A 14,798-nucleotide genomic window follows, 5' to 3' on the forward strand; every position below is an offset into this window, starting at 1 on the left:
GGGAGAGGTGGAGAAGTTGGATACTTGTGTGTATTTCTTCGGTCTCCTTTTCAGTTCTTGTTAATGGAATATCCACACCTTTTTTCCAAGCTCACTTACTTTGTAAAGGAGCAGAAGTTGGGATGCTTGAAGGGTTTAGAGAAGGAAGACACGAAATCTCCATCACTCATCTTCAATTTGTTAATGGCACATTGGTATTCCTGGGTGCATCAACTGAGCAAGTGCTGAATTAAGAGTGATTCTCAAATTGTATAAAATGCTGGCAGGGCAAAAGATCAATCTGAGGAAGAGTGTGATGATTGGGGTGGATGATGTTCTTGATGCTTTATTGGAGGATTGTGCTTCATCTCTAGGCTGTTTGGTGGGGGAGTTCCCCATTACTTATTTGGGCCTAGTAGAAGATCAAGACTGTAATCAGTCTTGAATCCTAATAGATTTTAGGTTTACAAAAGTAGAAGAAAGGTGAGAGGAAAGGAGAAGGAAGAGAAAAGAAACAGGAGAACACAAGGAGTTGAAAGGAGGGACAGATTCTAACACATCTGCCGCCGCCACTCTCTTAATATTTATAGGTTATGTTTAGTACATAATGGAAAGGACACATCTGCCCTTGGTACTTACATATTAAATAAAGTAAATAAAAACTGAAATAAATAACAACTGAATTAACAAACTGACTCAAACTGACACTACTATAACTGAAACAAATAACTACACTGCTGTCCTACGAACACAGTGGGGACCACTACAGTGGGGCCCACATTAGTGTTCTCTACACTCCCCCTCAAGTTGGGAGTAGATATCTATCATGCCCAACTTGGATAGGTCTGTCTCTAACTTCTTCCTTAACACAACCTTGGTGAGGATATCCGCGAGCTGCATATTAGATGTGATGTACAGAAGACACACTTCTTGTGATGTGACCCTTTCTCACACAAAATGTCGATCAACTTCGATATGTTTAGTTATGTCATGCTGCACTGGGTTATGGGCTATATTAATAGCTGACTGATTATCACAATACAGCATTAAGGGTTTTTCATAGTCAATACCCAACTCTTCAAGTAGTGACCTCAGCCATAAGATTTCAGCCACTCCATTAGCCATTGACCTGTATTCCACTTCAACACTGGAGCGGGAAACAACACTCTGCTTCTTACTCCTCCAAGAGACAAGGTTACCTCCCACCAGGGCACAATATCCAAAGGTAGACCTTCTGTCATCAACACTTCCAGCCCAATCGGCATATGTATATACTTCCACCCTCATGTGATTATTCTTCTTGAGCAATATACCTCTACCCGGGCATCTCTTCAAGTATGCTAATATTCTCTCTGCCGCAAGAAGATGAGAAGTTCTAGGGGAGTGCATGTACTGGCTAACAACATTAACTACATAGCTGATATCCGACCGAGTGAGGCAGAGATATAGAAGCTTTCCAACCAACCGTTGGAACATAACTTTGTCTTCAAGAGGCTCCCCACCCTTTGCACTAATCTTGTGATTTTGTTCGATGGGTGTATCGGCCAGCTTAACACCCAACTTTCCTGTTTCCGCCAATAGATCTACAACATATTTTCTCTGAGAGATAAAAATCCCCTACTTGGATCTAGCAACCTCAATACCCAAAAAGTACCGTAGTGCACCAAGATCTTTCACATCAAACTCTTGATGAATGAGCTGTTTGAGGGACTCAATCTCATGACTGTCATTTCCTGTCACCACAATATCATCAACATATACTGCTAGTAGTGTCAGAGAGAACTCCACCCTCTTGATGAATAGTGTATGATCTGATTGGGCCTGTACATAACCAAACCTTCCAATGGCTAATTTGAACCTATCAAACCAGGCTCTAAGTGACTGCTTCAAACCATACAATGCCTTGTTCAGTCGGCAAACCTTCTTACCTGTCTCTGTATCATAGAATCCAAGAGGAAACTGCATGTAAACCTCTTCTTGTAAGTCTCCATTCAAAAATGCATTTTTAACATCCATCTGAAACAGGAGCCAAGAATGATTTGCTGCAAGGGATAACAAAACTTGAATGGTGGTCATCTTGGCTATTAGGGCAAAGGTCTCCAAGTAGTCTATACCATAAGTCTGAGTGAACCCCTTTGCAACCAGCCAGGCTTTGTACCTTTCAATAGAGCCATCAGCATTATGCTTCACAGTGAACACACATCTGCATCCCACCGAATTCTTTCCTTTTGGTGGGTCAACCAGTGCCCAAGTATTATTCTTCAACAGGGCATCCATTTCGACTTGCATTGCATCTTTCCATTCTGGAACTGATAAGGCTTCTTGCACTGTTCTTGGAATAGGGACATCAGCAATGGAAGTGAGATAGGACCGGTAAGATGGTGATAGACTATCATAGGATAAGAACTGTGAGATGCCGTGAGCTGTAGAAGTGGTGCAATGTCGTTTCCCTTTACAAATGGCAATAGGGAGATCAAGGTCATCCACAGAAGGGGAAGTGGCAACAGTGAGAGGTATCTCAGTAGGCTCTGGATCTGGAGGCGCAGAAGGAACTGGAGCTGGCCGGGACTGCCGAAGACTAGGATCAACCTGCCTGCATCGCTTGTGATAGACTCTCAAGTCTGGCTCCCTCTGACCACCCTCACCACTACAACCTTCATTACCCAGTGGAATAGGTAAAGGAACAGCCCCACTTCCACTCTCACTGCTCTCCCCCCGAGGAGAAACCCTAGGAACAAACTTAACCACAGTTCGGCAAGCCAAACCCTAGAACAAACTTGAACACAGTTCGGCCCCTCTTTCTAGACAGGTCCAACATATCTCGGCTGGTTGCAGTCTCTGAAACTCAGTAAAAACTTACTTACTGATTACCTGTCTTCGGTTTACTGCCTTCTAGGGTTACCTGAACCCTAACCTTCGCTGCCTCTTCCTGATTACCAACTCTCTGCAAGCCGCGGCAAGTCTTCAACAGCTGCGAACCTCTCCTGGTAATCTCCAAGATTCAGCCACCGAAAAACTTCTTCAAAGCTTCCAGCCCTAGCTAGTCCTCATGTGGTCGGCTGGACTAGACACACATGAGAAGCCCTAGATAGGCTCTGATACCAAGTAGAAGATCAAGACTGTAATCAGTCTTGAATCCTAAAAGGTTTTAGGTATGCAAAACAGAAGAGAAAGTGAGAAAAAGGAAAGAGAATAGAAGAGAAGCAAGAGAACACAAGTTGTTGAAAGGAGGGACAGATTCTAACAGATCTGCCGCCACCACTCTCTTAATATTTATAGGTTATGTTTAGTACATAATGGAAAGGACACATCTGCCCTTGGTACTTACATAATAAATAAAGTAAATAAAAAATGAAATAAATAACAACTGAATCAACAAACTGACTCAAACTGACACTACTATAACTGAAACAAATAACTACAATGCTGTCCTACGAACACAGTGGGGACCACTGCAGTGGGGCCCACATCAGTGTTCTCTACAGGCCTCCCTACAGGGGCAAAAGCTTCAGTCTCCTATACTTGGCAACCAGTTATTGGCAAGATTGATCAAAAACTAGCAAGCTAGAAGGGAAGGTATCTTTCTCTTGGTAGAAGGATTTCTCTTATTAAGAGTGTGCTATCCAATCTCCCGGTTTATTACCTTTCACTTTAAAGGCTCCCTTTACTATGATAAACTCAATTAAAAAATTACAAAAGGAGTTCTTATGGGGAGTTAAAAGGGATTGAGAAGAAATTCCACTTAGTTAAGTGGGATAAACTTTGCAAGGGAAAAAATGGGGGTTTGGGGATAAGAAAATTAAAGATGTTCAATAAATCCCTTTTAGGGAAATGGTTATGGACATTTGGGTTGGAGAGGGAGGCGCTTTGGAGAAGGGTGGTGGCTTGCAAATATGGGGTTATTGGATTCGGGTAGGACCCTAGAGAAATGAAGGCATCTTATAGGGTAAGTGTATGGAAAGGGATTATGTGCTTCCAGTTAGCTTCTCTTAATTTTGTTTCCTTCAGAGTTGATGATGGTTCAACAATTAAAGTTTGGGAAGATGATTGGCTAGGTACTAGAAAGTTGTGTGGTCTTTGCCCTCGCCTGTATAGGTTGGGTATGAAGAATAGCTCCATTACAGAGAATTTTGAGGTTAATCAAGGAAGAGAAGTTTGTGTCCAAAATTTAGGAGGTCTCTCTTTGATTGGGAAATTCAAGTGTGTGTAAATCTACTGGCAAAGTTACAGTCAGTTGAGCCTCAGGTGGAAAGGAAAGATTAAAGATGGTGGAAAGAATCTAGAAATGGTCTATTCTCAATCAAATCCTTCTACAAGTCCTTGTTAAGGTCAAGTGGAGAAAATTCAAGTTTGAAAGGCATCTAGGGAAATCCTGTTCCCCCAAGGGCGGAAGCTTTTGCTTGGCTAGTGGCATTGGATAGCACATTTACATTAAATCACCTTTAAGACAGATGCTATCTTTGTGAGAATCCTGAGGAGAATGTTTTTCATTTGCTTGTTGAGTGCCTCTTCTCCAAGTTCATTCGGGGATTTATCTTCAGGCTCTTCAACGGCAGTGGGTGGTCTCCCAATTTTGTGGAGGAAATCTTCTCCAAATGACCTAAGATATCTGGAAATGTCATGGAAAAGATCACTTGGAGCTGCATTCCTTTCACAGTTTGCTTGGAACTTTGGAAAGAAAAAAATAGAAGAATATTTGATGAGAAGGCTTGCTTAAGGGAACATACTTCTATGCAGCAAATGAATTATGGGCTGGATCCTCATTCTCCCAAAGTTTATAGGAATTACAAAGGAAGATCTTGGTTCTGGATTTGATTTTGGAACACTTTGCAGCTGGCCTAATTGTTTTTTTTCCTTTCTTTCATATGGACTATGTTTTTCTTCTTAGTGTATCTTTCTCTTGTTTTGTTCCCCTTTGTGGCTTTGCTCTCTAGTGATATCTCATCACTATCAGATGTACATTTTTCTATCAATAAATTTTCTTTTTTATTTACTACCAAAAACAATGTGGTTAACCCACTAGGTACTAACAACCTGGCCCGACCCAACCCAACCCATTTAAGTTGACCCAACATGTGACCCAACCCATTAAGTAAATGGGTCGGGTTTTGGGCAGGTTCAACATGCTGGGTCTGAAACTGCTACCCCTAGCATTGACCCCAATGGTTGATGTCATCCTTTAAACCTTCTAGGTGTTGCCTCCTAATAAACCCTTAACCCTGTATGTGTTGACAGCAAACTAATAGAGAAACCTAGGTGTTGACTTGAGTTAACTTGAGCTATTCTATCCAATTTAATTTCTTTTGCTTTTTTCATTCTACAAATCTATTTGAGATTTTATTTGGCATTATCCATACACATCAGCCTACAATGCAACATCATGATCCTATTCTACATCATTTTTCCAACATATACCCTATATGAGTATAAAATCATTTTGCAGACTCAAATAGTAGAAGATCAAGACTATAATCAGTCTTGAATCCTAATAGATTTTAGGTTTACAAAAGTAGAAGAAAAGTGAGAGGAAAGGAGAAGGAAGAGAAAAGAAACAGGAGAACACAAGGAGTTGAAAGGAGGGACAAATTCTAACACATCTGCCGCCGCCACTCTCTTAGCATTTATAGGTTATGTTCAGTACAAAATGGAAATGACAGATCTGCCCTTAGTACTTATATGATAAATAAAGTAAATAAAAAAAAAACTGAAATAAATAACAGCTGAATTAACAAACTGACCCAAACTGACACTACTAAAACTGAAAACAAATAACTACACATGCTGTCCTATGAACACAGTGGAGACCACTAATGTGGGGCCCACATCAGTGTTCTCTACACTCCCCCTCAAGTTGGGAGTAGATATCTATCATTCCCAACTTGGATAGGTCTGTCTCTAACTTCTTCCTTGGTATAGCCTTGGCGAGGATATCCGCAAGCTGCATATTAGATGTGATATACGGAAGACACACTTCTTGTGATGTGACCCCCTCTCGCACAAAATGTTGATCAACTTCGATATGTTTAGTTCGGTCATGTTGTACTGGGTTGTGGGCTATATTAATAGCTACCTGATTATCACAATACAGCATTAAGGGCTTTTCATAATCAATACCCAACTCTTCAAGTAGTGATCTTAGCCATAAAATTTCAACCACTCCGTTAGCCATTGACCTGTATTTCGCTTCAGCATTGGAGCGGGAAACAACACTCTGCTTCTTACTCCTCCAAGAGACAAGGTTACCTCCCACAATAGCACAATATCCAGAAGTAGACCTTCGGTCATCAACACTCCCGGCCCAACCGGCATCTATATAGACTTCCACCCTCATGTGATTATTGTTCTTGAACAATATACCTCTACCCGGGCATCTCATCAAATATGCTAATATTCTCTATCCCGCAAGAAGATGAGAACTCTTAGGGGAGTGCATATACTGGCTAACAACACTCACTGCATAACTGATATCTGGCCGAGTGAGGCAGAGATATAAGAGCTTTCCAACCAACCGTTGGAACATAACTTTGTCTTCAAGGGGCTCCCCGCCCTCTGCACTAATCTTGTGATTTTGTTCAATGGGTGTATCAGCAGGCTTAACACCCAACTTTCCAGTTTCCACCAACAGATCTACAACATATTTCCTATGAGAGATAAAAATCCCCTACTTGGATCTAGCAACCTCAATACCCAGAAAATACCGTAGTGCACCAAGATCTTTCACCTCAAACTCTTGATGAATGAGCTATTTGAGGGACTCAATCTCATGGCTATCATTTCCTATCACCACAATATCAACATATAGTCAAAGAGGACTTCACCCGCTTGATGAATAGTGTATGATCTGACTGGGCCTGTACATAACCAAACTTTCCAAGGGCTAATCTGAACCTATCAAACCAGGCTCTAAGTGACTGCTTCAAACCATACAATGCCTTGTTCAGTCGGCAAACCTTCTTACCTGTCTCTGTATCATAGAATCCATGAGGCAACTGCATGTAAACCTCTTCTTGTAAGTCTCCATTCAAAAATGCATTTTTAACATCCATCTGAAATAGGGGCCAAGAATGATTTGCTGCAAGGGATAACAAAACTCAAATGGTGGTCATCTTGGATATTAGGGCAAAGGTCTCCAAGTAGTCTATACCATAAGTCTGAGTGAACCCCTTTGCAACCAGCCAGGCTTTGTACCTTTCAATAGAGCCATCAGCATTATGCTTCACAGTGAGCACCCATCTACATCCCACCGGTTTCTTTCCTTTCGATGGATCAACCAGTGTGCCCAAGTATTATTCTTCAATAGGGCATCCATTTCGACTTGCATTGCATCTTTCCATTCTGGAACTGATAAGGCTTCTTGCACTGTTCTTAGAATAGAAACATCGACAATGGAAGTGAGATAGGACCAGTAAGAGGGAGATAGGCGATCGTAGGATAAGAACTGTGAGATGCTATGAGCTGTAGAAGTGGTGCAATGGCGTTTTCCTTTGCAGATGGCAATAGGGAGATCAAGGTCATCCACAGAAGGGGAAGTGGCAACAGTGGAAGTTGTCTTAGTAGGCTCTGGATCTGGAGCCGCAAAAGGAACTGGAGCTGTCCGGGACTACCGATGACTAGGATCAACCTGCTTGCATCGCCTGTGATAGACTCTCAACTCCTAATCCCTCTGACCACCCTCACCACTACAGCCTTCATCACCCAGCGGAATAGGTAAAGGAACAACCCCACTCTCACTGTGCTCCCCCTGAGGAAAGAAACTGAAAACAGCCCCACTCTCACTGCTCTCCCCCTGAGGAAAAACCATAGGATAATAGGGTGTCTCCTCAAAGAAGGTGACATCCATGGAGACAAACATTTTCCCTGAAACCGGATCATAGCAGCAATAACCCTTTTGAGTTTGTGCATAACCGAGGAAAATGCATTTGGAGGCCTTAGATTCAAACTTGGAATGATGAGGCCCGAGAAGCTGAATGAAACAGGTACAACCAAAGGTTTTAAGGGGAACAATGAACAACTCCCCGTCTGGGTATAGAAGGGAAAAAGGGGTTTCCATATCAAGAACCTGGGAAAGAACCCGATTAATGAGATATACTGTCGTGAGGATAGCATCACCCCAGAAGCGAATAGGTACATTGGAGGTAAACATAATGCTTCTAGCCACCTCCAATATATGCCTATTCTTCCTTTCGGCAACGCCGTTCTGCTGTGGTGTATAAGGGCAAGTGCTCTGGTGAATAACTCCATGGCTAAGAAGGTAGGGGGTCAATGGCTTAACAAAGTATTCATTTGCATTATCAGATCTAAGGACTTTGATTTTGGCCCCAAACTAAGTGAGAATCATCTGATGGAAGTTTTGGGTCAGAGCAGGAACCTCATCCTGAAAACGCATAAGATAGACCAAAGAAAAGCGGGTATGGTCATCAACAAACAGTAGAAAATATCTGTACCGACCCATAGAAGAGATATGATATGGCCCCCAAACATCAGTATGCACAATATCAAAAGAGGAATTACTCATTTTATTACTCAAAGAATAAGAGATTCTACAATGTTTGGCAAACTCACAACTCTCATACCTCAACTTTGACAACTCACCAGACTCAAATAAAGTAGGAAATAAACTCTTCAAAGACCTAAAAGACAAATAACCTAATCGATTATGCCAAAGCATAACCGGACTCACAGACTGAGAAACAAAAGACTTCTTATCCACTGACTCCTCCCGACGAGAACTCTCTCCAAGCAGATAGATCCCGTTCGTCTCACGGCCAGTCCCAATCACCTTCCTCGTCTCCAAGTCCTGAAAAACACATCGGTCAGGGAAAAAGGTTACTAAACAGTTTATGTGTTTGGTAATACTACTGACTGAAAGCAGGTTAGTATCAAGCTTAGGGACATGCAAGACAAAAGATAAAGAGATAGTATCCGATAGCCTGATGTCACCCTTGCCTGAAATGGGAACAAGAGAGCCATCAACAATGGATACTCTATCTCGGCCAGAGGACAAGTGATAAGAAGTGAACAATGATGGCAAGCTAGTCATATGGTCAGATGCACCTGAATCTATTACTCAGCAGTGGTCAGTATTACCTGGAGCTGAAGCATGGTAAGCTGAGGCTCGAGTACCTGAATGTGCAAATGCTGATGTGGCAAGAGCTGATGGTGACCGAGATGGTTGAGCTAAACTCCCAACTTCCTTTTCCAACTGTATGAGGGCAGCCCGGACAGCGACTAAAGTCTCTAGGGATGTGCCTGATGAAGATGCTGAATCAGTGTTCACGGCCACATGAGCATTACCCTTCTTATTTCTTAGTTCTGCTGGGACCAAGTGAGGATGTAGCTTCCAACAAGTGTCTTTTGTGTGTTTGGGTTTCTTGCAATGTTCACATACCAGGTCCCGTTTATCTTCCTTCTTCCGGTCCCTTTCTGGATCACCCCCTGACTTAGGTTTAATAGCTGTTAGGGCTGGGAAAGGGGGCTGAGGCTGCATCATGACCTTCCTCCTAGTCTCTTCACTATGCACCAGGGAGTATGCTTGAGAAAGGGTCACACTATCTCTTGTCAATATCTGTTGTCGCACAATGTCATATTCTGAATTCAAACCAGCCAAAAACTCAAATACCCTATTTGTCTCGACTTGCTTTCTGTGAGTCTGTGCATCTTTGGGACTCTCCCACTCAAGGGTCTCTAGATGATCAATCTCATGTCACAAGGATTTCAAGGTAGAGAAGTAGACATAAACTGACTTCTCTCCTTGTTTAAGGTTGTTCACCTCACACTTTAGTTCATAGGCTCTAGCAACATTAAGGGGTTGGGAATAGGTTTCTTTCGCAACATCCCATTTCTCTTTAGTTGTCTTTGCCCACAAGTAATTTCGGCTGATATGTGTCTTGAACCCACTTGGTGTATGTTGGGTCTTCCTTGGAGGGTTCTTTCACATCTCCCAAGAAGTAACCCAGTTTTCCCCTTCCTCCAATAGCCATCATGGCTGATTGAGCCCATTCCAAATAATTTGACCCATCAAATCTCATTGTTGTAATCTGAAACCCGGTTTCTGATACACTACCATAACTATTGTTTCCAAAACTACTTTCTCCCTGACCTTTAAACTCCATCTTTGGTTAAGAACCAGTGGCTACAAACTGTTAGAGCCACTACACCAGAAAAAAGAGTAAAATCAATGTAGGTCTAAAATCTGATCTGAAACCAACACAAATTTGGTCTGAAATCTGATCTTATCCGAAATCTGGTATGATCTGAAATCTGATCCGAAACCAACACAAATCTGATCTGAAATTAATCGGCTATCACAGTATATGCAAGGAACCAACTCAAATCTGATCTAAAATCAATCGACAAGCACAGTACCAGGCAGTCTGTCAAGTTTTTATCCTCTAGAAGAACAATCTGAGATGCTATTTTCTAAAACCACCGTTATGGGGCCCACTGCTGCAAGAGCAAAATTAGGGTTTCAACTGTAGGTCTGAAATAAGTGCTCAACTGCACTCTCCAAGCAGTCCGTACAAGTGGGACTTGTCGTAGGGTCAATATGAAACCCTAAGACTGATCACTTCTGAGAGAAGAGGGGTTCGGCCCAACAATCAAACCCTAGAAACAAACTTAAAACAGTTCGGCCTCTCCTTCTAGATAGGTCCAACCTATCTCAACTGATTACAGTCTCTGAAACTAAATAAAAAACTTACTTATGGATTTCGGTTTACTGCCTTCCAGGGTTACCTGAACCCTAACCTATGTTGTTTCTTCCTGATTACCAACTCTCTACAAGATGCGGCAAATCCTCAACTGTTGCGAACCTCTCCTGGTAATCTCCAAGAATCAGCCGTCGAATACTTCTTCATAGGCTTCCAGCCCTAGCTAGTCCTCATGTGGTCGGCTAGACTAGACACACATGAGAAGCCCTACATAGGCTCTGATACCAAGTAGAAGATCAAGACTGTAATCAGTCTTGAATCCTAATAGATTTTAGGTTTACAAAAGTAGAAGAAATGTGAGAGGAAAGGAGAAGGAAGAGAAGAGAAACAGGAGAACACAAGAAGTTGAAAGGAGGGTTAGATTCTAACACATCTGCCGCCGCCACTCTCTTAGCATTTATAGGTTACGTTCAGTACATAATGGAAAGGACAGATCTGCCCTCAGTACTTACACGATAAATAAAGTAAATAAAAAAAACTGAAATAAATAACAGTTGAATTAACAAACTGACCTAAACTGACACTACTATAACTGAAAACAAATAACTACACATGCTGTCCTACGAACACAGTGGGGACCACTGATGTGGGGCCCACATCAGTGTTCTCTACACAAATAATAAGCAATTCTAATTAAATATTTTTTATCAGTAACACGAAACTTTCATTAAATTATAAGAAAATTAAAATACAAAGGTGGGGGGAGGTAAACCCTCTTACCACCCCCCAACAATAAGATTACATGGTAGCCCAAAACAAATGACTTCTTCCCACCCCCTGTTTGGCCAAAGTATCGGCAAATGAATTAGCACATCTTTTAACCCACTGGACACACACATCCATTCCTTGGGTTAGCCACTTGAAATGTCTTTTTCCATTAATGTAAGCCCATAACCCATCGTTTGCCTTCTCTATCCAACCAATTACCACTTGCGAATCACCTTCAATAATCAACTTATCTATATTCAACTCCTTAGCCCTTTTTAGCCCCTCCAGGAGGGCCTGAATCTCTGCTCTCAAAGAGTCTCCAACTCTAATTGGTCCAGAAAAAAGAGCTATAACTGAACCTGCCTCTGTTCTGAACACACCACCAACCCCTGATGGCCCTGGGATGTACAAGTTTGACCTCAACTAGTCTCATATTGATGTAGCTATATAAACAAAATTGCAAGGATATGCGGCCTTATAAGTTAGAAGCCTATGGATTAATAAAAGAAAAAGTTCGAACTTAGATGCCTATGTAATAAAATTAGCAGCTGGACAACGGACAAATAGGATTTAAGATGCAAAAGCAAATGAGGAATTGACGTTTGGGGAGCTTGGGGCTCCCAGCTCAATGAGAGCTTCCTTACAAAGTGGTTGTAGCTTGCAAAGTACCCAAAAAACAATGGCCAATTCAAGATTCTCGATCTTGGTTATTAGAGATGGATGTTTTCAAACAAGAAAAGTAAGCAAATAATATAGGGCATGCATGCATTAGCTAATTATAGAGAAAACCATTTTTTTTCATATCAAATCATCACCAACTTGCATTACTTAATCAAGGCAATAAATAATCTTAAATCTAGACAAGCTTGCTGAGAATGATAGTGTAGTCTTTTGAAAAGGAAAGTATATACCATTATTTGATGGAAATTGTGGAAAGCATTGTTTAGGTATTACAAATTTCAAATGTCTTAAATTTTTTAAAAGGTTTTGTTGGTCTTGAGAGTTGAAGCTTTGACCTCTTGCTTTAAAGGAAATAAATTCCTATGAGACAATCTCCTTGCCTTACTAGAGTTACACACTACTTAAAGAAACAGCTTTTCCAGCTATTAAGAAGACCAACCTTGTAACTTTGCTTGTGCTTGTACATGTGAGTGTAGGCCTGCACATGTACATGCACTTGAATGCCAAGTGCGAGCAAGGGCTTGGGCTCAAGCAAGGCTCAAAGTACTGATATTCTTGATAAAATTGCACATCAAGAGTTTTGATCAATCAAAACTTTTTTTTTTTTTTAATTTGACAATTTTGTCAGAGGTTTTAATATGATCTCCTTTATTGTTTAAAACCACTGAAATAGCCTAACTCTATGTACAAAGTGTATCAGTGACCCTGAAAATCAATACATATCGTACAATCGCACTAATGTGTAGCAATACTTTGAACCTTGGGTGCAAGGACACTTAAGGCACACTTTGCACTTCACTCATGAATTCATGTGGTGTGTTGGACCAAACTTCAGATGGCATACCATGTAGACTAAAGTGGCATGTCCATGGTGGTACGCCTCTATGACTCAAATCACATGGTGAGTGGTGTAGTGATATCATGTCACCTCATGGCCATGTGCATTCCATGCAATGCCACCTTCCTGAGTTGCATGGTCCTTGTTACCTCTCGTGCCCTCGGCTTAAGGTAAATATGTGGGAAACATGGTATGGGCTTCTTGGATTCGGGAGACTTTGTGAGCACAGTTAATTGGGCCATGAGCTTCTAGCTTGAAAGCTATTGTGCACTAGTTTCTACTCATGATATAAGTTTCTCACCTCTATATATAGAAGAGTTTGGTGAGAGATGCTACCAAAATGCTACCATTTTGAAGTGAGATCCGAGTACAAGAGCATGCAATGTTGAGGAAAACAAATCATATATTCATATTCCATGTTGTCTCTACTCTCCTTCACTTTTCTTTTGAGACTTCCATTGTACATATTATCTCCATCATTCCCTCTAGGACTTTCACCATTAGCGATGTCCTTAGGTTGATTATGGACTGGTTTTTCTCTTTTGGGATTTCACCTTAAGTGATGATGTCCCTGAGTTGGCTAGCCAAATCACTGGTTTGAATCTCCTAAGACAAAATTCCATTGGTTTGAACTCTTAAACATATTTACATTTGATTTGGCATTCCTGTGTAAGATGCGCTTCAGTTTAGGAAACATACAAATTCTACAAGGCAAGGTTAGTTCCAGCTTTGTTGGGTCACAAGGGTAGCTTAGCCAAATTCCTTGCACCCTAGTGGGAGGCTTCACCCATCTTCAAGAAGCATTCAATCATGCCTTCAAACCAAACTTCTTGACATTAAACTAAAAACAACCTTAAAAGTGTTAATTAATTTTTTTTCCCATACCAAATTTTCCTGAAACCCAAAAATAATAAAACAATGACTAAAAAACCTCCAAAAATAAATAGATAATACTTCCTTAATGGCTGCATGCAAAGTATGCCAACCATGTATAAAATTGCAATCTTTTTTTTCTTCAGTAATTATGTATGAAATTCATTACGTACTGTGAAAATCAGGAATAATTAGAAAATAAATTCTGAGGATCTACAAATTGCTTTAAAACATTATTAAGTATTCTACTACTTCTTCTTCTTCCACTTCTGCTGATGTGGCAATCGCCACTATTATTCACCATGATCCACAATATATTATTATTATCTGGGAATGGAACATCTATTTATAGTTCGTATCGTACCTACTGGACTTATTTCTCCCTTAGACCTGAAAACAACAAGCCCATGAATACAAAACCTCAAATAAATAAATAGATAGAAACTTCCTTCATGGCTACATGAAAAGCATGTAGATCGTACACAAATCAGTTCAAATGTATATAAACATCAAAAAGACATAGATACATGCAAATGCAATTTTCTGCTTCACTAACGGAGTATTTTAATTAATTACGTGCTGACGTGAATCATGAATAAATATAAAATGAATGATCACATAAATCGCAAACAATATGAGGAAAAGCTAGGGATCCAGATGAACAACCAGCAGTCTAAGATTCTGGAAGATTAGTATCAGAAATATAGAATAACAGCTAAATCCCCGCATGAAACGTAGCAACACTAAATCACATATAAACAAGGAAACTGAGACCAAAACGAAGAAAATAAGCCGCATGAATTGGCAGATGAATTACGTAAGATAAAGCAGTAAGGTTAAAAATGCATTAACGGAAAAAAAGGATCGAACTTACCACAAAGCAACAAAAATTAATCGTTGTCGAAGCAACAAAAAAGTTAGGATTTTGGAAAATCGAGGGTTTGGAGGGAAATTAGATTGTAGACGGAATTTCCGTTTTTCGTTTTCCTTTTCCACTGTGATGCCGATTT

The 14,798-nt window shown here is 40.8% G+C and overlaps 2 protein-coding genes across 2 annotated transcripts in view; both read right to left on the reverse strand.

Annotated features, from left to right (window-relative positions):
- The window catches only part of LOC148842271 (uncharacterized), a 53,367-nt gene extending 38,569 nt beyond the window's left edge, over positions 1-14,798 (reverse strand). The window contains exon 1 of the mRNA XM_088959227.1: positions 14,663-14,798. The gene's annotated coding sequence lies outside the window, so the exon portion shown is untranslated. The remainder of the gene's footprint in view (positions 1-14,662) is intronic.
- LOC148842272 (uncharacterized) lies at positions 8,592-9,680 on the reverse strand. Its single transcript, XM_088959228.1, has 2 exons — positions 9,067-9,680; positions 8,592-8,776 (listed from the first exon to the last, which is right to left on the reverse strand). The coding sequence occupies exons 1-2, from the start codon at positions 9,467-9,469 to the stop codon at positions 8,739-8,741; spliced, it is 441 nt and encodes a 146-aa protein (XP_088815354.1). The 5' UTR covers positions 9,470-9,680; the 3' UTR covers positions 8,592-8,738.

The sequence above is a fragment of the Nelumbo lutea genome, chromosome 8 (assembly GCF_056320005.1).
Source record: "Nelumbo lutea isolate HS-2025 chromosome 8, American lotus-T2T, whole genome shotgun sequence".
NCBI lineage: Eukaryota > Viridiplantae > Streptophyta > Magnoliopsida > Proteales > Nelumbonaceae > Nelumbo > Nelumbo lutea.